The sequence below is a fragment of the Syngnathoides biaculeatus genome, chromosome 3 (genome assembly GCF_019802595.1).
Source record: "Syngnathoides biaculeatus isolate LvHL_M chromosome 3, ASM1980259v1, whole genome shotgun sequence".
NCBI classification, from domain to species: Eukaryota; Metazoa; Chordata; class Actinopteri; order Syngnathiformes; family Syngnathidae; genus Syngnathoides; species Syngnathoides biaculeatus.
The window spans coordinates 3,153,459-3,179,090 of record NC_084642.1 but is presented as its reverse complement, the minus strand read 5'-3'; the positions used below and the strand labels follow the sequence as shown (position 1 = coordinate 3,179,090).

Sequence of the window (25,632 nt, the reverse complement as noted above, 5' to 3'; positions counted from 1 at the left end):
TAAAATTCGTGCCGCCGGGATTTGAATTTGAAATGCCACAGAAAACTGGATTGGAATTTGAAATGGAAAGTGATCACATGTTCAATAGTTGGGACAGTTCGCTGTCTGAAATTCAGCGTCCGTGCCACCAGGCAGGGTTACTTCAGGTCAGAACCGAACAGCCAACCAATCACAGTGACACTTTCTTAGGATGTGACGTCACGTGACTAAGAAAGCATTACTGCGATTGGCTGGCTGTTCGGTTCTGACCTGGAGTAACCCGGTGAATTTTAGACAGTGAATTGTAGCAACTATTGAAAATGTGATCCACTTTACGGTTCCAAATTCAAATCCTGTTTTTTCCCCGCGGCATTTCAAATTCAAATCCCGGCGGCGCTAATTTACTTCCATATTTCTCACACCTTGCTGAGATTTGAAGGTTCTTCTCGGGCCAGTTGTGCCACTGAACACAAACTGGCGGCCTTTTCACGCACTGATACAGGAAGTCTACACGTCGGAATTTCAATGGGTTTGGACTGTTTTAAAAGTCTGAACATCCCAAATGTTCTTAGTGATATGAAAAAAGACACTCGGATAAATCATTTCAAAACTGTTCCACCGCTGACGTGGGCTGGTACTTGAACACCTCAACTGAAAAAAAAACAAAGACTGTGAGTGAAGTAAAAATAAACCGTTGTCCAACAGCCCACAACTTTAAGGTACCTGGAATATGTTCAGAATTCAATTCTTACATTCAGACGCATGTTAAGTGGGAGCAGGTAATTTTGTAGTCACAGACAAAATAAGGCGAGAACTGGAAATGGCTCCAAAACTGATGAAAAGATAAGAAAACAGTTTGCCTTTTGGGGTGTGCTTTTCTTCATTTGTAACTGGGGCATGAGTCAAAGAGGAGGGAATTATGAACAGTTCCAAATACACTCGGTACAAAAACAGAAAAAAAATGAACGAAAAGCCGACTAGCTCATCAGAACTTTATTAGGGAGGAATTTAAATTCACATATACGGGTGCCTGGTCATTTCAGAAAAAATAATCCACATCCTCAGTTACAAAAGGGTGTGCACACTTGTGAAACCGCATTATCTCAGCGGTGTTCAGTTAACCTTTCGAAAACATTTTTTCCTTTCAGATGGATTTTACAGTTATAAGTCAAATTAAGGGTGGAAAATGGTTGGAAATGACTCATCCCGTTTTGTTTTTTTGTTTGTTTTTTTTTACAATAAACTGCCATTTGAACAGGGGTGTGTAGACCTTTTATACCCACCGTATGAACTGCAAAATAATTCTGTTCTACGACTCAAGGTTCAAAGAGTAGAAGCAAACGGTGCTATAGTTCTGGTAATATACTGCAGGACGGTCAATATTTAGTGTACACAGTCGTCATCGAATATGATTGAAACAAAAAGCGCTAAAAGGGTCACGACGTGGACGTTAGGGTCAACGTGAATACGGACAAAAAACAAACGGACCCCCCGGCTTAACGCAGCAACCTCAGTGGATGGAACAAAATGATTCTGTTAATAATTTACTAATCGATGCAAATATTTGAATATTCATGTGAGCTGTCAAAATCATAGCCAATATTCTAATCTGCCCATGTATGGACTTAATTTCCTACAAAATTACTTCAAACATTCTTATACACAAACACTGACAAAAGTTTACATTTACCCCTTACCACTATGATTATTATCGACTTCGGTTTACAAATATGTGCCATAATCTATCACTAACAGATGCTAGTTCAATAATAGACATCATTACAGTAAATAGTGGTGTAAAAAACAAACAAAAAAAATTTTCTGCAACAAAACCATCAAATATTCAAATGAAAAATTGTAATAAATAACTGCGCATGCGTTTTTTTTGTGTCACGTAATGATCTGCATGGATTCTTACACCGATGTCCAAACTACCAAAATTTCAATTGTATAATATTTTTTCCCTGAAAATTGTGAACATTCAATAGTTCGCATTATACATTGTCATCGGGGTAATTTTTAAAAAGTCACATTTTATAAATGCATGCCGCCAACTAGACATTATGAAAAAGATGTAGACTTTCATTCCAATATGCCACTGCCACCTCGAGGTTATGGAAAAAGGTGTAGCAGGGGCACAATTTGTACAGTTATGCTAAGAAATTTACATTTAAATTTAGAATTTATGACTGATGACTGAATAACAACCACCATTAATTTCTTTAAGGTTATGTTTTAATGATTACGCGTTTCTGAAACGCTTGACAGTTTCATATGAATCCCATTAAAATAAAATCAAATGAGTTTTGCCAGGCCCTTCATGTTTTCTGAAACCAATTGTGCCCATCTTACAATTTCTGCCTGGATAATCAAGTGTATGAGCACAACTGTGTTGGTAGGTAGGGCACTTGAGAATAATTTTGTAAAAAAAATTAAATACAGACAATACTTTTGATCATATGGGTAAAAAAAAAAACAAAAAAACAATGCAAAATGCATGGAATTTTCCAGAATTTTGAGGTCAACTTTGAGGGTGCGTATTATACACGGACGCACGTTATACAAAAGAAATTACAGTATTTTATTGTGCCGCGTTTGTAGCCTCAAAACGTTGAATGCCAAGATCGTCATAAAACCGAGGACTCGCTCTGGTTGTCTGTCCGGAACTGTCACTCAAGCTGAACATTATTTTGCAAAACAGAGACAGCCTATATGTACTTCATGCATTTTATTACCTAATCATGGATTTCTTTTGCTTAAAATTAGAATTAACTTCAGAATTAAGGCTGGTAGAACACATTGTCCACGTATTTTCTGAGAAATTACATAACGTCGAGGTTATTTCGGCCACCGCGACCTCAAGCGAAAACATGTCAAGGTGGAGAGAATCGTCCCTAATATGTGCGTCCAATCAGCAGACAGTCACGGGTTTGACTTGCGTGAATGGCTCTTGTGTAACTGACCCTGGAGCAACGGCGCTAAGTGAGGTTATCTAAACAGAAAGAGGGGAAAAAAAACAAATCTCACTGGAGCCACTCAAAGATTTTTGCACTTAATGCACAATATTTGTTATGTTTTAAATAAAAATGACATAAATTTTCCCTTGCAGTTGGACTTTAACACAAATACATTTTTTTTTTAAATGTGCTAACAAAAACAAAAAATGCTAAAGCTACACCCACAACTGCGCATTTATATCAGTAACAAACACAATAATGAAGTCACGTGATTTATATTCTAAATTATTTACACCGGACCAATGAGACGCAAGATGTACTTTTCTTTCAAATTACAACTCACAAAAAATATCATTAATTTTACACCCAATGAGCCACATCAATTTGAAAATAAATACATTATCAATTATCATTTTTTTAATCATAAATGTAAGGATAAATTGTATTTTGTCATTTGTGCAATCTGTGCGTTAGAATATTGTCGCAAGATTGCCGATAATCCCCCCCCCCCCCCAGATTACAATCCGTGATGACACGAGACCACGAGGGAATGCCCACTCGGGCGGAGTCGACCTTGCGCCGATTGGATTTATTCTCCATTTTCTAATCCGAAATAGACGGAAGCCTTGCGCTTATTCTGACCGGTAGGTGACGCCGCGCGGAGATGAGCGCGCCGGATCACGGCCGCTGTCTAATCATCCTTTCCGACTCGGCCGGCGCTGCGAGAGATGTCGAGCGGGGACAGGAAGTGGCGAATGGATGGTAGCGTCAGATTCATTACACTAATAAAGCCTTCAATCTTTAGGATTAGGAGAATGAATTTGTTGTTTTCTTCCGCGTCCACGCAGGCCACATGGACCGAAGACATTAAAACTTGGCATTACGTCATAAGAAGAAAAGGCAAACCAATGTGCCAAGTTGATGACTGAGAAGCAAACGTTGATCACTGAAGATGTATCGACGGCCGCACCTCGGACGCTGCACCGGTCGCAGTGATTTGACGGGCGCGTACTCACCCGCGCGCCATCACATTTGCAAATCTGCACAGTCGAGCACGAAAAATCACACGCGTAAAATTTGTTAGGAGTAGAAATACATAGATATTGAAAGACGTCGCTTATTTTGTGTAGTCTTGACTAATGTTCCCTCTATGCTGCGCCACTGCGCACTCTCCGCGCACATGAAAACCGATCCAGTGCAGAGAACCACAGCCTGACATTTTTTTTTCTTTTAAATAACACGGAAGCACAGGTCTCTGCTCAGCCTCACTGATCTGAACAACAACAACAAAAAAAGACTGGATGGCTCATTGGCCACCAAAGCTGAAGTCGCCATCCGCCATCTTGATACTCCCAAAACAACCACGCCGACCTGTGCGTTAATTGCCAGTTTTGTGGCTGTGAGAAAACATTCCACAGGTAAGTTAGAAAGATTTACTTTCACACTGTTAAACGTTTGTCTATAAAAGTTTTTTTTTTATTTTCTGATGAGCTTAATTCACTTGAACAAAGTTTTGTTTCCGGTTGTTGTTGTTGACTGTTCACTCTCTGCTTCACCTTTATAAGCCGACGGTTTTTCGCGAAAAAGCGATGTCAATATTTTCCCAAACTTCATCAGTGGAGAAATTTTTGATGAATTTCATAATAGAGAACTCTGCAAATTGAATTTGATATTCAAATGCGAGGAAACAGGTTTGAATTTTCTGTCTGAAACAGGACGTCGCTGAGAAAACAAATGAAGAATGCGTTTAGCGTGTATTTGCCCATTGCGAGTCCTTGTTTCCAAAAATATATCTAACTGATTGACTTTAAATTTTATGTTTTTATGACAAAAAAATGTTATGATGATAGTGCTTCACAGGTTATTTTGGAAAAACTTATCATGTCACGGAAATCGGGCGCTAGGTAATATGCAAGGTTTCTTGGTAGTCACGGCGTTCTCTCTCTTTCCTTTACACTTAGCCTTTTTTTGTCTTACCAAGTCGAATTAAAAATCCTTCATGTTACCAAAACTGAAAAAAAATGTCAAGATCACACAACCAAACTTTGAGGAAAACCCCGCCATAATCCAACCTGTTAGCCATGTCCTCTACACGTTTTGGGAGTACCAAGATGGCGGCCAGTGGTTTCGACCAATCGACATACCGCTCGATGTGCATGCGCTATCCAGTCTCTTTTTTTTTTTTTTTTTTTTTTTTAGATCAGTGCTCAGCCAACTGCTACTTCCTAGTTTACCTGACACCACCCCCCTCCACTCTTAAAGGGGTACACTCTTAATTACAAACAGAACACACACCTGCAACTTTATATCTGCGGGCATGACTGACCACACCTGTACATTTTTCAAATGTGAGTGACTGCTACACATTGTAAAAGTAAAGAATTAAACAAAGCATTAACTGCCAAGGATTTATCGGCACTATTAAAAAATAAGGAATATGTGCTGTTTTTACTGAATACACAGCAGCTGGAAACGAGTACACAGTGACATTCAAAGTGTTGATAATCTTACACTTGCGCCGATTTTGTTGTTTAGACTGGTTACATAAAGACACCCTGCAGTCTAACTTGACATTTTGAAAAGGGACCAAACATCTCTTTATGTTCTGGTGCATCATCACCAGAGGCAAAATGAGGAATAAAAGATCAAAATAAAAATGTTTCTTTCTGTCCTTCACCAAGTGGCAGGTTGAAACATGACACACACCGGAGACCCGAGCCTGTGTTTTCATTTATTCATAGGAAACTGCGCAGGTGTCACCTATCAGAAACTCTTTGGTTTCTGTTTTACTGTGTAGTGTGCATTCCCCTTCTCCCGTTCAATTATTACACATACGAGTACGCGACCTGATTTGCAGGTCAGGAGTGATACCACAAGGTTAGTGTTGAGTAATTTATCAGGTTGTTCTGTAAGTTATGACAGGTTTGTACGCGACCTATAGTACGGAGGGCTGATCTATTACTGTATATCCATACATGGATGGATATACAGTAAGACCACCATTACTTGTAAAAATGCACAGATACTACACTGTGCGACCTCTTCACCCGTCTAACCAAATTTACAGGTAAGAGGTTTGTCAGCCACGTAGAAATACTTTAAGGTAAGGCAGGAAACGGGACTTGTAGCCAACCGTAACAAGTAAAGACAAGTACAGTAAGTGACGGTTGAATCGAATGACTACAGTTGTCCTGTCGCAGTTTCATTGAATAACATTCGGGATGGGTGGCACGGTGGCGTGACTGCTTTGTGTGTTTGCCTCACAGTTCTAAGGAGGCTGGGTTTCAAATCCCTCCTGTGTGGACCTTGTATGTTCCCCCTGTGTGGGTTTTCTCGGGGAACTAATTGAGAACTCTAAATTCCACGCACGTTTAGTCGTGAGTGCGAATGGTTGTTTGTTTCAATGGCTGGCAACCGGTTCAGGGTGTACCCTGCCTCCTGCCCGGAGATAGCTGGGACCCTTGTGAGGAGAAGCAGCCCGTACAATGGATGGATTGATAACATTTGGTATGCTCAAGAAGCGGTCATAATTTTTACTCATTTTAAAATGTGGCTAACACACGGCGCCCACTTGTTCACAATCACCAGACTCTACAATCTTCTTTGTGTCTTGTCTATGTACTCATTTTTCAAATACAGCCCCCAAGTATAAGGACTGAGATACTGCATAACGGCCAGGCCTTGTGTTAGAGGTGACAATGAAGCGAAATATGTTCCAAGACTGTTAGAAAAACACAGATGTTAAAATGTTAGCATTGATACATATTACTCTAAAAAGTATGATATACAGTAAAGCCTCGGTTCTCGAACGTCCCCGTTTTTGGACAAATTGGTTTTCGAAGGAAAATTTCAAAATGTTTTTTGCTTCCGTTTTCGAATGAAAATCGGTACTCGAATGCCCACGACAAACCCGGAAATAACATACTGTGTGCGGCCAGACCAGCTGACCCAGGACGCGCTTTGTTGTGAATTCCCACGCCCCCCGAAAAAAACCCGGAAATAACATAATGCGCGTGGCGCAAGCAGTTGACCCACCCACGACGGCGTTTTGTTATCGTCTATTCGAACGACCCCCGAAAGAAAAACAAAACGGAAATGACAACGCGCGCGGAAGTGCGTTCGGCGACACGTTAACCTTTGATCCCTCAATCTTTTCAGCTAGTATTCAATACAAATGCCAATATTTAAATAAATGATCGCTGGTTTTACACAAACTCGCATTCATTTACTATGATTGAAAAAAAAAAAGACGACGGTCGACGTCGTGAACGCGGAAGTGTGTTCGGCGACACGTTAACCTTTTCCGGAATCCATCGATCTTTTCCGCTAGTATTCAATACAAATGTCAATATTTAAATAAATGACCCCTTGTTTTACACAAACTCGCATTCATTAACTATGATTGAAAAAAAAACCGGAACATACACAGAAGCGGTTGCGCCCCACTTAACCTCCTTGAACCTCTGCGACAGACAGTTTTGACCTGCAATATGGCGCCGTAAAAATGATGACGTCACGCGCACAAGCTCCTTTGTGCTGTTGTCTAAGATGCTTCTGCTTTGACAACATTGCGCTTTGGTATTTTTGAACTGTGACATGCAGCAACCTTTGGAATATTCATCGATTAATCGTTACAGCCGCAGTTTCAAGCTTGAACATTTATGAAATATAATGCTTGAACGACAGTTGTCTGCGTTTGACGTTATTAGTCTCAGGTAATATTTTGCAAATGCGCACAAAAAAGGCGCTACTGAAATTGCAAAGAACCGTAATCTTATAAATCCATCCCGATAAGCATCAGACGAACGGAGAGATTTATGGCTTGTTGACAAAGAGATTAGCGTGGATGCCGCCATAGCGGCAGTTTTATCGGTACGGGGCAACTTTTTTTTCCCCATCAACAGCTCTGAACTGTTGGCAAAATTCAGCAAGGAAAATGTAGAAAAAGTGAATATAAATCTTCCCAGATTAATCCCGAATTCCTAGTTATACTGCGCTCAGTGGATTTTGAGATGTCAATAAAAATCTGTCACGTTAGCTTTCGTTTGTTGAGCCGGTCACCCTCTCGTTTGTTTGCCGAGGAGAACCGGGAGGGGTCGGGGTTGCCCGTGAAACACGGAAGGTTATTTAGCATCTGAATACGCCGAGCTGCCGTGTGAATGCACTTACGTCCCCCGAGCGCCCCGTTTGGGAGGCAGCAGGGGTCATACATATGCTAATCGGGGTCACCGTGTGCCAAAAAGAACACTCTGGTCACTTATTTTTGTTTTAGTGTAGAGAAAGCCACGTACAGTGCAGATAAAAAAGTCGACACACCCTTTTTGTTGATGTAAAGAAGGTTCGAAAAGCAAACTTTTTCCATCTCCCACCGAATAAAGTTCAGATGTTCGAGTGTTTATTTGATTTGATTTTTTACTGACGTGTTTTGCATTCTAGCAGAATCCTGAAGGCTCTCTGCTGACACTGACTGCTACTGGGAACTGTTGAGAATTGCTTCCAACTTGCATTCTAGCTTGGTGAAAAAGGAGCCAAAAGATGATGCCGCATGCACAGCTGCACGCTTCGTCGCGGGTGTGACGTTCTCTTGGTCATGAGCAGCGTTTGCGCAAAACAAACTTTTGGGTAATTATGGGCAAAACGATTAGCTCGGTTTCATTCGGCTGTACGAAAAATTGCTCTTCTGACCATTGCAGCTGGCAAAACAAACTATTTTAATGTTAGTGAAACAGGCGTGAGTGAAGAAGAAACTCTGCGGTATTCAAAAACTTTCCCTGTGGGACTTGAAAGGGAAATGAAACGCAGCGGCGTTGCGCTAAAGCAGCTGAGCACCTGTTGGAGTTTTTGGTCAGGTATGTGAGCGTATATACGGCTACCGGGAATTTCTGCACCATTTCCTCCTTTCGACTCAAACCGAAACAATGAACAAATGTTTGACGTGACATAAGTAGGACAACGCGAGTGATGACAACCTCGGATCTTAGTCGCTACTTAAAGCTCCACTGTCATGCCTTTAAACATTCTGAAATAGATATTGTAATGAAATATACGTACAACATTATTCACTTCAATGTCTACACGAAAACATAAATATGAGCAGAGAGCGCGTGATCCAAGCGCAAAGTTGCAGAAACGTCATCCGCCACATCGGCTGCATCCTCTGTCCGTGATGTCACCCGGTTCATTCGCCGATGAAAACACACGGTGGACCCTACTATGGGAAACCAACACGCCCCTTCTGACACGGAAGCTCTTTTCAGAGAAGAGATCATCTCACAACCGAGTGAAGTGACCGGGGCGATATTAACCCTATTGTTTTGAGAAATATTTAGATGATATCACGGCCAAACCACCTCCGTGCCCGATCCACTTCCACGGTGGCGATGAACAACGGCGCCTGCAAGCGACGACGACGCCCGCGAGAGACGATGCCGCGGCCAAACCGCCTCCCTGTCCGATCCGCCTCCGCGGCGGCAATGAACAACGGCGCCCGCAAGCGACGACGCCGCCTGCAAGAGACGACGACGCCACGGCCTGACCACCTCCCCGTCCGATCCACTTCCGCGGCGGTGATAAAAACAACACTGCCCGGAAGCGACGACGACGCCACAGCCGAACCACCTCCCTGTCCGATCCACCTCGGCGCCGGTGTTAAAAACAACGCGGCCAAACCGCCTCCCCGTCCGATCCAGAGATAAGCCACTGTGGCCCGGCACCCTACGAGCCACCCCGGCGGCGCCGCGTCCACCAATCACGGGTTCGGCCGCGGTGGCACAGACAAATTTAGCACCTCTGATTTACGGATTACCCCCCCCCCCCAAGTATTTTTTTTTCACACCTACCTGTCATTTGGAAGCTACAAAGCTCTCGTCCTTTGCACCTGAATCCATCTTCCCAAGTGTTCGAGCAATATCCAGCAATACAATGACGCGGCATTTTGGCTAAGACGAAGGAACAACGAGCTACCTTCCACCAGGTAAAACTAGTATAAACAGACGAGACCGCCTAAGTGCGCTACTGCCCTATACATCACTTCCTGCTTTTTCACAAAAACTAATCTCTCGATAGGACTTTCACGGCGGGAGTTACAAAAAGCCATATACGTCAAAATCGTGTTTTGTGGTGAAAAAAACCGATGGGTCCATACGGGTTTTCATTTTTTCATTAATAACATACTAAAAATCATGCATTTCATGACAGTGGACCTTTAACGTATTTTGTGAGCAAGACCTTGAAATAAAAACTCAAACTGGCAGCCAAGTGACTCCATCCTTCTTTCTAGGAAATCTACAGGTACCATTTATAAGAATTATTGTGTAACGCAGAAGACTTCACTTCAAATGAGCCTTCCTGTCCCCCCCCCCCCCATGTATAGAACGCGACTTCATATTTTTGTCGCCAACCACGTGATGAAAGCGCGTCAGGCAATCACGCGGCAGCGTTTCCGAGGGGCGCGAAGGCAAGGTCGGCGCTTTTAAACGCTCAAAAGGCCCGGCGAGCGGACAACGGCGTCAGTGCAGATGACACCAGTCGATATCCATTTTTTTGTTGTTGTTTTTTTGATTTGCATGAATTCAAAGAGGAACTTTATTGTAGAAGTGGAAACAGGAAGCGTGTGCGGTGGTGTGAGTCTTTGAAAACCGACTGTTTGGGGTTAAGCGATATCGGCGTGGAAGGAACACTTTCAACTTTTTTCACACTTTCACCCGACACTTTGACCTCCTGAACATTGACTTTGCGCTCATATTTCGCACGCCGGAGGAGGGCGATCACTAAAAATTGGCATTTGACTCGCGCCTACAATGTCAGAATTGCTGGTTCTTTAGTTTCAATATTTTTTAAAATCAGAACAAAAGGCATATAATTGCGTTACTGTCTTTCAGTATGTAAGGAGTCCAGGGTCAACTCTATGTAACAGGCTCCCACCGTTTCGTTTAAATGAAGATAAACCGGAATATTACAGCATTGTAACAGTATATTCACAATAACGGCAAATTTACAATATTTAGACCATATTTTAAGTTTCTCTCCATTCGCTGAAGTTTACTTTTACACCAGATTTTTTTTTAAAATTCTTGCTAACATTATCCGTGCTGTTCTAGTATACTTGTTTGGAGCGCGATGACCCCTTAACGTACAACTTTGTTTGTTCCGTGACGATGTTTGTGACGCAAAACAGATCGCAGGCCATCTTTCCCGATTGAAATGAACAAAAATGCAGCTAAGCCTACCGTAAAAGACAAACCAAAAAAATTTGTGACAGGTTTTCAAAAAGGTAAAATAACCCTCTACTGGATCGTACTTTGTGAAAACATACGGCAGTGACAGAATTAAATGGAAAGTATATTTGTAAATTAAACAATATTTTACGCTTTAATACATCGTGCGTTTCCGTTTAGTGTGTAAATATCGGCCACCAGGCTACTATATCTATTCGTGTATTCAAGAAATTGGTCAGAACTGCGAAAAAATAAAATGAAATAAAAGTTTCACAGTGAATAAAGCGTATAATCCAGTAAGTACTGTGTTATTGTCTGTCTATACGTGTTGGAGCAGTTTTTTAAATATCCGCTGCTTGAAGGGTAATAACACCGCAATATTGGTGAGAGTTTAGTTAGCCTATCTATGGCATTTTGCACTGAACGTAAAGCAAAGTTATGTGGTGGTTTTAAACGCACACAAAAAAAAAAATCCTCCTTGTTTTATGTTTTGTTTGATTGTAACGCTTGTAGCAGATTTTCATCCAAATTTGAAATATTTCTCATTTCGATCGTGACCGCATCGAAATTCTGGTTAAAGGCAATGCGATCGCCACACTTGAACGACACGGCGTTAATCCAAACTAACGAATCAAAACTGTTCAAGACCAATTCGTTTTTGGACACCTCTTTTCACAAAGTAACAATAATTCTATGAATCACTATTCATCCCAATAAAATCCACCATCGACCATACCACAGTTTTGTGTTCCCCTTCGAAGAGTTCTAATTGACGACCGCACATCATCCCACTATTTTTTAATCACATTATCACCGTCACACGGACAAAAGGCAAATTTACGATTTACAGCATTTTGCCTTTTACCAGGCATATTATTTTATTACTAAATTATGAAGTAGGCCAGTAATCAACTCCCGAAACAACGCTTCACAAGATCATTATCTTAATCATCGCGACCTACACTGTTTTCTTAAAGAGGAAGTACCGGTAATCAAACAACACCAGAAAAGTACAGGGAAATCATATTTCACCGCAAAATCCCTCAATGCCTCACAAGAACATGCAGTAATACAAGTACTATTACATTAAGTACACTGAACAATAAAGAAAACTTTCGCTCCCACTTTTCGTGATCTGAACTGGAAGTGCGAAGACTTTTTAAACTTATACCAAAGCGCGAGCGAGCACTCCCACTTTGCCAAGATGCGCCGTACACCTCACGGGTGTGGCGTAGCGAGGCGTCAATCTGAAAATTAAAACTCATTTTAGTGTACACAGTCACAGATGACAAACGGGAGCAGAAAACAAGTGTTGCATTGACATTTTTGTTCATGATTGGCATCAACGTCACTGCACGCCGATGCCAATGTCAGAATCTAATTTGAAATTGGAAATATGTTGCCTCGTTTGTGCATATTTCCTGTGTATTGCCTGTAATATATTTGTGCATGTTGCTCCGCACTTTGGCCAACTCTTATCAGGTTGAAGTGTTGCTAACAAAACCAACCGAGCGGACTGTGGACGCACACAAAAAAAAAGAAGAAACGTGATATAATATCTGAGGAGTCGGCTCATGACGTTTATAATATTTTCCACTGGAAGTAAACTAAAATGTACACATTCTCGTTCTAAAATATATATATATTTGTATATAAATAGAAACTCAAGCCAAGTGACTGATGGCAGAAATAGATGAGACTATTTAAAGGTAAATGTTCTTCCAAATCACCCACTGAGCAGGATTATTGTGTTCTGGAAAGCTTAAAGCTTGCTCTTAAAGGCACAGGTCCGTGTTTTAGCATGTTTCTGAAATATACATATAATATTTCACCAAAATAACCCCATTGTCACTGACATCTTCATCTGGACTACATACGTCACACCGTATATCGCTCCACGTGAAATGTCTCGATGAGGTTCGACACTAAAAAGTATTCAAAGCCTCGGGACATTTGAGGCTTTTAAAGTGGAAATGTGTAGAAAAGAAGTCAGTAAATCGGTCACTCCGTGGCGAGCCTTGCAAACAAACAAGGCAGGAAAAGGGACCGGAGCCAGGCCTCGCTTTAACATTAGCACCACACACAAACGGCGTTCACTCACTTAAATCTGGATTTGCGGGAGGTTAAAAAAAAAACAAAACAAAAGAAAAAAAAAACGACTAAAAAAATAGGAGTATATTTGTACGACAAAAGCTGAGCGACGAGTATTCTCCATCTTCCGTTCGTTCGAAACTAACAGCGTCAGCTGGGGGGGGTGGAATGTCCTCGCTGGCTAACGTGCTTACCGGAGAGTTCGTCTGGTTCCAGCCCGCTTTCGGTGTCCAGCCCGCTGATCACGAAATAATCTGCGAAGCGGCAGGAGACGGGACTGATGCCGGTGGTCATTTTGAGACTGGTCCGCTGTAGCTCGCTTGCCCCCCGCCACCGGGGAGCATATTAAGCCGAAGCGGGGACGCGATTTGTGGCTGCCATCGCCGATGTTTTTGGTTTTTTTTTTTTTTGTGTGTGTAGGGGGGGAAAAGATGCAGCCCGGTGAGCGACAAGCGCAAACATCCACTACAGACTCAAACCCCCGAAATCACAGCCGAGCCCTTTTTCCCCCCACCGAGCGACCTGGACATTGCACTTCCGGTTAGTGCCCTTCACAGTAAAACCGAGGTTGCGTGCGTGAACAGATGAAGCCTGCTCGGATCAGAGGAGAAAACGTCTTCCAAAAAAAAGTGTATATATATAAGTTAAAAAAAAAAAATATATATATATATATGTATACATATATATATATATGTATATGTATGTGTGTGTGTGTGTGTGTACTAGGCTCCAGCACTCCCCACGACGCTCATGAGGATAAGCGGCAAAGAAAATGGATGGATGGATGGATATCTATCTCTCTCTCTCTCTCCTCTCTCTCTCTCTCTCTCTCTCTCTCTCTATATATATATATATATATATATATATATATATGTATATATATATATATATACTGTATACTCGGCTCCACCAGCACTCCCTGCGACGCTCGTGAGGATAAGCCGCAAAGAAAACGGATGGATCTATCCATCTATCTACATGTACACATATATATACACACTAGGCTTGGATGAGAGGAGAAAGGTCTTAAAAAAACAAAAGAAAACTATATATATATATATATATATATATATATATATATATATATATATATAGCTTAGGCTAGGCTTGTGAGGATAAGCAGCAAAGAAAATGGATGGATGGATCTCGAGAGAGAGAGAGAGAGAGACGATTGGATTGATGAACAAACGTGTTTTTTGAGGAGCAGGCATCAAATTGGTTGTCAGTACCCAAGTGATATTTCTCAGCTTCAAAAAGGTTGGCTCACAAATAGCCTCCTGCAGTTGGGCTCATGACTGTTTTAGTGCGGCCCCCTAGTGGTAGACGTCTGCATGCAAGAATATTTTGTACTGCTCTCTAACATCAGAAGGGAGTACTGTACGCAATGCTGTACTTTGCAAAAGTGATCAAAAGCGCACCCCACTTCCGTCAAGGGGAAACAAATATACTTGTGCTTCATGCATTTGTCACTTGAAGATATCACGTAACAGAGACCTCAGTGGTGCCATCTTGAGGCAGAATTTATTTTAAGACATTTTTGTTTGCAGTTTGAATTACCCTGTAAAATGCAGATTCCACCTTAACCAAAACTCTTGAGGAAAATATACAAAAGCAAATCTTCATACATTAAATTTACATACAACACATGGTTTGTGTATATATATATATATATATAGTTGTGGGAAGGTCGTACAGTAGTTAGAGATTTTTGTATTAAGACATTTCATTGATCTAAAGAAATTTTCAAAAAATGACAATGTAATAAATACAAAGCTTCAAAAGATGAAACAAAAAAAAAAAAAATCACATCAGAGTCTGCGTCCACATTGACTTCCATTAACGTCACCTCAGCACAGTTGCGCAGCACAGAAACAAAAATACTAACCGAATGAATAATTTCGTCGGCCTTCTGATCATGAGGCAAAAAACTGAAAATTGAGGCCTTCCCCTCAACTCAAGTCAGTCATTTTGCACCAAGAATGGCTTCAATCACTTGGCGCTGGCCTGGATCATAAATCCTCCAGATTTGAACAAACGGGGAGATGAAATCCTTTCACGTTTTATGTTGTTAACGGGGGAAAGATTAAAGATATTAAAAAGGAGCGGTTGAGAGGTAGAACTCGTAAACAAAACGATGCACTTGCTTACTGTATTTCGGACAAGTTTTTACACTCCCATGTCTTTTAATTCCGTCTTCTACATTATCCATCCATCCATTTTCTTTGCCGCTGATCCTCACGAGGGTCGCGAGGAGTGCCAGAGCCTATCCCAGCTGTCATCGGGCAAGAGGCGCAGCGCGCCCTGAACTGGTCGCCAGCCGATCGCAGGGCACATATAGACAAACAGCCCCGCTCACAATCACACCTACGGTCAATTTAGCGTGCGCAACTCATGGTGCGTGTTTTTTGGGGGGATGTGGGAGGAAACCGGAGTGCCCACCCCGGAGAAAAGCCACGCAGGCACGGTGAGAACATGCAAACTCCACGCAGGCGGGGCCGGGATCGAACCCAGCTCCTCAGAACTGTGAGCCCAACGCTTTACCAGTTGATCTACCGTGCCGCGCACCTAAATATGATATTCCAAAACTGAAGTTTCTACACAGCTGTGACACTGGATGTTATTGCTTACTTAAAGACATAAATAAAAGAAAGAAAAATAGCAAGATATGACAAGGAGTGAATGCTGAGTTGCTACAAATAGGATGTTGACGTTATTAACTTGGGGGAGGGGGGGTCAGACGGTGAGGGGGGGGGGGGGAATTCCACAGCGGTGGACTTCGGCCTGAAGTGAGGTTATTTTTAGCCGAGGAGGAACACGATCACCAATTAAAAAGAAGCCCAATACGAGCCAATTGTATCGTGTAAAAAAAAAAAAAAATAAAAACGTTTGTAATCCAGTTTTAGGTGTCGAACTCAGGGCCCGGGGGCCAGCTTCGGCCCGCCACATGATTGTATGTGGCCCGGGAAGCAGAATCTAGCATCAAATTCCATGATTCTTGTGGAAATTTGAACCAACTATTTCAAATTCACTTGATGACTGATTCCAAAACTAGTTTGAAAAAAAAAATGACGTGCAAATATGATGCGATTAAACAATTTTACGGTTTCGCAGTCAAAACGGCCCCCTGAGGGAAACGGGAACCACAATTTGGACCGTGCTGTAAATGAGTTTGACACCCCCTGCTTTAAATCATTCTTAAATAAGAAAAAAATTGATATTTTCTCGACATAAAAGGTTGTGATGGTGCCCTAAAAAAGACGGAGAAAAATTATTTCTCTTGCACAGAGTTTGTCATGCAGAAAAATTTTCTGGTGGACATCAGTAGGAACTTCAGGAGCGAGAGGAACTTTGAGTGCACGGGAAACATGCCCCTCATCCTCATGTCCCTTTAGGGGCTCCGTAGGATTTGCCCCATCGATAAGGTGACAATTTGCACAACATCAGGAATGTGCGGTCCATGTAGACGTTTGTCGTGTCACGGCAGCCGAGATCTTCCCCGCCGGGATTTTGAGCCACAGGGTTGCGGTAGGGGGGTGGGGGTGGGGGCTCTGGGGTCGGACGCGGAAGTCTTTTGCGGGCTACTCTAATTTCTCCTGCAGCTTTTTCTGGAAGCACACAGGCAAGATGGAGAGCACGGCGAGGACGGCGAGCACAGCCAGGGAGTTCCAGGACACGGCCTCGCCGGCCGTGGTCAGCTTGTACAGCGTCGTGCCCGCGTTGATGGCCACGAAGGATGGCGGCGCCACGCCTGTCAATGACACCAGAAATTTCTTTAAAAAAAAAAATACTAAGCAGGAAGTAGAAATACCGCAGCACAAAATACAAAACAGGAAGTAGAAACACGTACCCAGAAAGGTTCCAATGAAGAAAACTCCCAAGGGCACATTGATGACAGGCGAGGTGATGTTGATGAACCAGTTGGGAAGAAAGGGCGTTATCCTCAGGAAAACGATGTAATTGATTAAATGATCTCGGTGTTTGTCCACCTGACCAAAAGACAGATGCCTGATCAACTGCTTTTCAAAGTAAAAGTAGAGTTGGGAAGAAAAAAAAAAAGCTTGCTTCTCAAAGCGCCAACATCATCCTAAATTCAGTCACTCACATTTGAAAAATGTACGGGTGTGGTCAGTCATGCCCGCAGATATATAGTATAGTTGCGGCCGTGTAGTCTGTTTGTAATTATGAGTATACCCCTTTAAGAGCGGAGGGGGGCGGCGTCAGGTAAACTAGGAACTAGCAGGAGTAGGCTGAGCAGCACCCACTGATCTTAAAAAAAAAAAAACAAACAAAAAAAAACTGGATGGCTCATTGGCCACCAAAACTGAAGGCGCCATCCGCCATCTTGATACTCCCAAAACAACCACGCCGACCTGCGCGTTAATCGCCAGTTTCGTGGCTGTGAGAAAACATTCCGCAGGTAAGTTAGAAAGATTTACTTTCACACTGTTAAACGTTTCTTTGTAATTTTTTTTTTTTATTTTAGGATGATCTTAATTCACTTGAACAAAGTTTTGTTTAGAGTTGTTGTTGTTCACTGTTCACTCCGCTTCACCTTAAGAGGCCGACGTTTTATCGCGAAAAAGCGATGTCAATATTATATAATATAACCGTATCAGTGGATAAGCAAGAAAACACATTTTTCTGTGAAATTTTTGATGAATTTCATAATACAGAATTGAAATTGAATTTGATTTTCAAATGCGAGGAAACAAGTTGAAATTTTCTGTCTGAAATAGGACGTCGCAGAGACAACAAATGAACAATGCGTTTAGCGTGTATGTTCCCATTGCGAGTCCTTATTTCCAAAAATATATCGAACTGATTGAATTAAAATTTAATGTTTTTGACAAAAAATGATTACTTTTTTGCTACGTTATGATGATAGTGCCTTGAAGCGTATTTTGGGAAAAGTTAACATGTCACGGAAATCGGGCCCTGGGTAATATGCAAGGTTTCCTGGTAGTCACGGTGTTCATATGTCTTTCCTTTGCACTTTGCCATTTTTGGCTTACCCAGTCGGATTAAAAATCATTCATGTTAGCAGAACTGAAAAAATATCACGCTCACACGATCACTTTTAATTCTACATGCCAAACTTTGATAAAAACCCCGCCATAATCCACTCTGTAAGGCATGCCCTCCACACGTTTTGGGAGTACCAAGATGGCGGCCAACTGGCTTCAACCAATCGACATACGGCCCGATAATGTATGCGCTACAGTTTTTTTTTTTCATTTTTTTTTCCAAGATCAGTGGCAGCAGTTTTAGAGACCGTGTCCCTCTGTGTTAAAAAAAATAAAGAAAAATAATTAAAAGTTTGCTGCGCTGGATCAGTTTTCATGTACGCTGAGTGCGCGCAATTGCGCAGCTTCGAAGCAACACTGGTCAAGACTACACAAAATAAGCGACGTCTTCTAATATCTACATATTTCTACTCGTAACAAATTTCACGCGCGTGATTTTTCATGCTCGACTGTGCAGATTTGAGAGTGCGATGGCGGGCGGGCGTCAAATCACAATGACTATTTGAAAGAAGCAAAATGTTATGTAATTGGAACTTCCCGAAGATGAAATGCAAAAGGACTGCATCAAACTGAAATACGGCGGTGCCTTGACTCGTGAAGTCGATTAGTTTCGTGCTTCCACGCATAACTCAAATCATCTTTCCCCGATCAAATGAATAGAAATCATCCCCACCAAACAAAAAAAAAAAAAAAAAAATCACGCTAAACAGTAATAACAAACTTAAATCGAAGTTGAGGATTTAAACGGCTTGCGCATCGTGATTGGACGATTGATCTTACCTGCTGTGACCACTTCTGAGCTTTTACCGTGAGATATTTGTGGACCATGGGGCGGCCCACCAGGTAGGACAGCATGTAGCAGAAGGAAGCCCCCAAACCCGAGCACTGCCGAGACATAAACGCATCGTGACCGCCGCGTTCGTCCGCTCCACGCGCGCAAAAAAAAAAAAAAGAATACTTTGAAAAAGGAAGCATTCTGACACTTTTCCACCAAGTACAGTATACAACTGAAATGAATAAATTGCATAATGCGTCAACCTGAACTAAACTGTACTGCTTAGGAAAAATTCGGCCCTATTGAATTAATACGCATCATGACGTTATTAGCTTTAAATTCCTCCTCTCTTTTGTTGTCACCAAATTCAAATTTGTAATTGTGCTAACAATAAAAATGAAAAAATCCCATTATGGCTTGATTTCCTCTCACCCCCATGAATAGGTGTAACTGTCAATCCAAGGTAATATTAATAATATGATGGATTTTTATGACTCACCAGGCAGACGAGGAAGAGAGCCAGGGGGAAGGGGTAAAGATAGCCGGACAGGATGCTGAGGAAAATGGATCCGGGGATTGCGAAGGTCTGAAGGCTAACGGGAAGGTGTCAAGGTATTGTTGAAAACTCAAAAATCTCAAACTTAACACAAGATCAACGAAATACACACATCAACCCCCACAAAAATATAATTACCGTAATTTTCCGGCCTATAAAACTTTTTTTTTTATTTTAAACACGCTTTCAACCCTGCGCCTTATGCGGCTAATTTGTGCATTTTTTTCTAACGGCCGCAAGGGGGCACTCAAGTGGAAAAGGTCAAAGTGAGACCAGTGGAATATATGGGCCGAGGAAGTGACTTTTACCAGTATGGTTTTTTTTACCGGGCCTGTTAGCACTGCACTAGCAGTGTGCTAGCATGTTGCTGCTGTGTTACTGCAATGTCTCTGATTTTTACCGCTTTTTTTTAATTTAACCGGCCCTCTTAGCGCTGTGCTAGCGCGTTGCTGCTGTGTTACTCCCATGTCTTAGTGATTTTTACCTGTATGTTTTTTTTAAACCAGCCCTGTTAGCGCCGCGATACCGTTAGCGCCACGCTTGCGTGATTCTGCGGCGTCTCAGTGATTTAGGTATGTTTTTTTTTTTTTTTTTAACCAGCTCTATTAGTGCTGTGCTACCATGTTGCTACGGTGTAGCTGCCATGGCTGTTTTTTTGTTTTTTTTTTTAAATTGGTATGTTTTTTTGTTTTTGTTTTTTTTTTGTAACCAGCCTTGTTCGTGCTACCGTGTTGTTGCTACGTTAAGCTAAGCTAATGTATAAAAACATTGAAAACTATCTCGCGTTTCAATGTGGGAATTTGCGGCTTTTACACAGGTGCGGCTTACCAAATGGTATTTCCCTTCACAAATGGAAAACTTACGGTAAATCTGTTGCACTTTCCTTTCCACAGAGGATACAAAACATATGTCGCAAAGTAGGCCACCAGCACTTGGCTGTAGTAAGTGTCTTTGTATTTGGACAGCACCGTTCCCAAAGCTTTGGCGTCGTCCATGTCTTTGGGGATCTTGATTTTCTCCATTTCATCGCTGGAAGAAAAAAAAAAAAAAATGAACATTAACCGTGAAAAACGAGGGATTACTGTAATCAACAATTTCTATACAATTGACAGAATTATTAATGATCAATTTATCAATAAATCAAATGTACCCTGAACTACTACATAAGGCCAATATTATTTACAGCGGCTGATGAAAGTATTCGGCCCCCCTGAACTTTTCAAGCTTTCGCCACATTTCAGGCTTCAAACATAAAGATATAAAATTATTTTTTTTGTCAAGAATCAACAACAAGTGGGACACAATGGTAAAGTGGAACAAAATTCATTGGATGTTTGAAACTTTTTTTTAACAAATAAAAACCTGAAAAGTGGGGCGTGCAATATTATTCGGCTCCCTTGCATCAATACTTTGTAGCGCCACCTTTTGCTGCAATTACAACTGCAACTCGGTTGGGGTATCTTTCTATATACGCATACATGAAAATTCCTGGTGTGTGTGTGTGTGTGTGTTGAGGGGGGGGTCCCCTACTTCGAGGTTTTTCACATTTTGTGTGGAGTACTGGTCCCCATTAACCGTGAAAAACTAGGGATTACCCGAATTTCACGCCTATAAACCGCAACTTTTTTCCACACGCTTTCAACCCTGCGCCTTATGCGGTGACGTGGCTAATTTGTGCATTTTTTCTAACGGCCGCAAGGGGGCACTCGAGCGGAAAATGTAAGAGTGAGACCGGTGGAATATATGTGCCGAGGAAGTGACTTTTACCGGTGTGTGTGTGGTTTTTTTTTTTTTTTTACTGGCCCTTTTAGCGCTGCGCTAGCGTTAGCGCTATGCTAGCATGTTGCTCCTGTGTTACTGCCGTGTCTCTGTGATTATTACCAGGATGTATTTTTTTTTCCAAGAGGTCCTGTTCGCGCCGCATAATCACTCTTCAAGCGTGTTGATGCTGTGTTACTGCCACGTCTCACTGATTTAGGTATATATATTAGCTTTTAACCAGTCCTGTTAGTGCTACCGTGTTGTTGCGACGTTAAGCTAAGGTATCAAAAGTTTGAAAACTCTTTGTGTCTACCATCTTTTATCGTAAATATCTCATGTTTTAATGAGGGCACTTGCGGCTTTTACACAGCTGCGGCGTATGTATGTACCAAATGGTATTTCCTTTACAAATGTACTGGGTGAGGCTTATAATCAGGTGCGCTCGGTAGGCCGGAAATTACGGTACTGTATTATTACTATTTGTTTAGTAAACATAGTATAGTATCTACCACTGATTTGAGAATCACTGACCTAAAGCAATCACAATATGTTTACAAGGCCGATAATTAGATAAGGCAAACACTTGAAAAGTTCATTTTAAGTTCTCACTCTGAAAAAAAATGTTCAGAGAAACCGACAACACATTTCACGTGAGATGCCGAGTAGCTCCAGAAAAAAAACGATGACACGTCGTCACAAATCCACAGCAACATAAAGCGACTTACTCTGAAAGCTCTGGGAAGTTCCTATAGACCAGGTACATGACTGAGGCTGAGCAGGAAAAGACAGCAAGGAGAATGAGGAGGGACACGCGAGTGGAGACCCCCGATGGTTGGTGGTTGCCTGCGAGGAAATACAGGAAAAATACAAATCAAGAAAAAGTTCACTTGTGACCCCCCCCCCCAAAAAAAAAAAATATATATATATATATACACCCGATCAATACATAATTTAGAGGGAACGGGAATTTGTTAATGAATGATGTTGCAAAATGGTAATTATAGATCATTCTATTAACAAGTACAATATTGATCAAGGAACGGTTAGTTGTTGTTTTTTTTAATTATACTTTTGTGAGGTGTCAACTCTCAATCACACCACATGAAAAAGGGGGACAGAATATATAATACGACCCACAAAATAAAAATAAAAGTGCAAAAAATTCAGACTTGTATTGATGCAGAAAATTAAAACTGAACACCCAATTTGATAACTTGACTTTTTTTTTTTTTACCTAGAAATGCCATTTCTTTTTGCAACTGTGATGAAAATAGTGTATTACTCCAATCACATATCGAACTTTTCTTGAACATAAAATGTGTTCTACTCAAAGATCTCCACCTTGTCATACTGACATTTTAATATCAGTCACTGCATGTTTTTCCTAAGTCTCGCCACACATTTCATTTTTAAAATGTAGGTGTCAAACTTAAGGCCCAGGGGCCAGATCCGGCCCACCTCGTGATTTTATGTGGCCTGCGCAGGCAAATCCCGTGTAACAACTTCCATGATTTTTTTTTCCGTTCAAATCTGTACCAAAATTTCAAATAGTCATATCATAAATGATAATGTTGAGATATCACGGGCATTTTTGTGTCATCAAATAATTGTTGAAAAACAAAACATGACACTTGATTTCGGATTCCAAAACTAGTTCATAAATTTCATGTGTAAATATGACGAGGCAGTTAAAGATTTTTATCATTTATCAGGAAAACCGCAACAAAAAATGAGTTTGACACCCCTGCCGTTGAGCCAACTGGGACAGTTTAATATTCGATGACTCTTTAGGTAAATATCAAGTCTAATGGTAAATTCGTCTCCTGTCGAATTGTTAACGTTTTAAGAATTGTATTTGAATGGCAGCATAATTCTAAGTCTTTAAAAAAAAAATGATTTCGCAATGATGTTCGATCAGGCTAATCGTCACGTGACAGTGACAAGCAACTGTAACACGAGAACGACAGCGTTAGCCCCGATGCTAAGCTAACGGAGCTATTCAGACAGATCCAACTTGTCCGTACGGAGCCAAAAGTAAGTCTTCGACCGCTACTCTGCTGCAAAATTGGGCGAAATATTAAAACTGCTGTGGGTTAATTCGACTTGAGACTTGACATGCTAAATCGACCACTTCCAAGCCCACCTGTCAGTGCCGCGGAGCCCGTGGCATTAGCATTCACTTCCTCCTGTGACAAAAGCGAGCCGTCGGCCTCTCGTCCATCCCTCCGCTTTTTGGCCATTTTCTGAAACGATGCCAGCCCGTCCCTCGGCTGTCGATTTGAGTGCGAGCCGGCCGGCGGAAGAATAGTGACCGCTGCAGCGAGCACCGGTAGGGTGACACGTTACCGGACGACCCTTTCGCTTCGCTTCCAGCATGGAACGCGTTCATCTGCGACAGCGCCTCCGGCTGGACGCCATCGTTATTACAGCCATTCACATGCGCCAACTGCACGGGACCCCTCTGCAATTTCTTCTTCTTATTATTATTATTATTATTATTATTATTATTATTTTCCTTTCGGCTTGTTACAGAGCGTCATCTTTTTCCATCAAAGCCACAGGTGTCAAGCTCAAGGCCCGGGGGGCCAGATCCGGCCCGCTGCCTGATTTTACGTGGCCCTCGAAAACAAATCATCTGGATCAACCGCCATGATTTTTGTTCAAATGTGTATCAAAATTTCAAATAGTCACGTCATGTAAATGATAACGTTATTGCAAGCATTTTTTTGTGTTACCAAACATCAACAACAGTTGAAAAAAAAAAAAGATTACCCTTGATTTCTGATGACAAAAGGAGTGAATGAATTTAATGTGTAAATATAATGAGGCGGCTAGAATTTTAGCCCGTGACAAAAATGAGTTCGACACCCCTGATCTTCGGTGCACTGGCTGTGAAACGATAAAAATCTTTAACCGCCTTATCATATTTACACGTGAAATGTCTGAACAAGTTTTTGAATCAGAATCCAAGGGTAATGTTTTTTTTTTTTTCCAACTATTGTTGTTTGGTAACACAAAATGCTTGTGATATCTCAACGTTATCATTTATGATCTGACAATTTGAAATTTTCTGTACAGTTTTGAACAAAAAAAATCATGGACGTTGATACACATTATTTACGTCCGCAGGCCACATAAAATCGCGTGGTGGGCGCGTGATCTGGCCCCCAGGCCTTAAGTTGTGCACTAGTGGCTGTATGCTCACTACCAACTTCATGTTGTGGCAAAATTGTTCTCCACTTGACATCTGCGGGCCACTTTGTACAAGTACTAGATGTTCCATCCATACCTTTTTGGTTTTTTTTGCTGCTTATCCTCACGAGGATCACAGGAGTGCTGGAGCCTATCCCAGCTGTCAACGGGCAGGAGGCGGGGTAAACCTTTAACTGGTTGCCAGCCAACCGCAGGGCACACAGAGACAAACAGCCGCGCTCACAATCACACCTAGGGGCAATTTAGAGTGTTCAATTAATGTTGCATGTTTTGTTTTTGTGAAACATTTTCCCACTATTGCCCCCTACTGATATATTATATTTTTGCATTCCAGTAGCACTTTGGCGTACTGACTAGGTGTAGAGGGCTAACAATAGTTTACTCGTGGGGTTTGGAACCCAAATTGAAGTTATTTTGGGGTGTCTGTGTGTGAATATTTGGAAGGTTAAATGGTGTGAATTGGTTGAGAAAAGGAATTTCATCCATCCATCCATTTGATTTGCCGCTTATCCTCACGAGGATTGCAAGAGTGCTGGAGCCTATCCCAGCTGTCAACGGGCAGGAAGCGGGGTTATACCCTGAACTGGTTGCCAGCCAATCGCAAGGCACATAGAGACAGACAACCAATCGCACTCACAATCGTACCTAGGGGCAATTTAGAGTGTCCAATTATGGTTGCATGTTTTTGGGATGTGGGAGGAAACCGGAGTGCCCACCCGGAGAAAAGCCACCCAGGCACAGGGAGAACATGCAAACTCCACACAGGCAGGTCCGGGATCGAACCTGCGACCTCAGAACTGTGAGGCCAACGCTTTACCAGCGTTCCACCCGTAGTAGATGTTGACTTGACAATTATAATGTCACACAATTGTCAACTAGTGCGGTTCCAAAACTGTCCTACAAATAACGCTCCGTGCTGGTACTAGCAAGACAATTAAGCACACTAGATCAATGATTGTGACCACTAGTAACGTAACATTTTCCCACTATTGCCTTCTGCTAATATATGTTTTTGGCATTCTATTAGGAGAACTTTGGCGTACTGACTAGCGGGCTACTA

At 41.8% G+C, this 25,632-nt stretch overlaps 2 protein-coding genes across 4 annotated transcripts in view; both read right to left on the bottom strand.

Moving 5' to 3' along the window:
• The window catches only part of dennd5a (DENN/MADD domain containing 5A), a 43,598-nt gene extending 29,826 nt beyond the window's left edge, over positions 1-13,772 (bottom strand). For all 3 annotated transcript variants that reach the window (XM_061814224.1, XM_061814226.1, XM_061814227.1), the window contains exon 1: positions 13,438-13,772. In XM_061814224.1, the coding sequence (XP_061670208.1) occupies positions 13,438-13,537 (100 nt within the window). In that variant the 5' untranslated portion in view covers positions 13,538-13,772. The remainder of the gene's footprint in view (positions 1-13,437) is intronic.
• Positions 13,773-14,832: 1,060 nt separating this feature from the next.
• On the bottom strand, positions 14,833-23,781 carry tmem41b (transmembrane protein 41B). Its single transcript, XM_061813816.1, has 7 exons — positions 23,503-23,781; positions 22,085-22,202; positions 20,499-20,627; positions 19,542-19,635; positions 19,048-19,152; positions 17,091-17,229; positions 14,833-16,991 (listed from the first exon to the last, which is right to left on the bottom strand). Exons 1-7 carry the CDS (start codon positions 23,597-23,599, stop codon positions 16,822-16,824), a joined length of 852 nt encoding a protein of 283 aa, XP_061669800.1. The 5' UTR covers positions 23,600-23,781; the 3' UTR covers positions 14,833-16,821.
• Between the last annotated feature and the right edge of the window lie 1,851 nt (positions 23,782-25,632).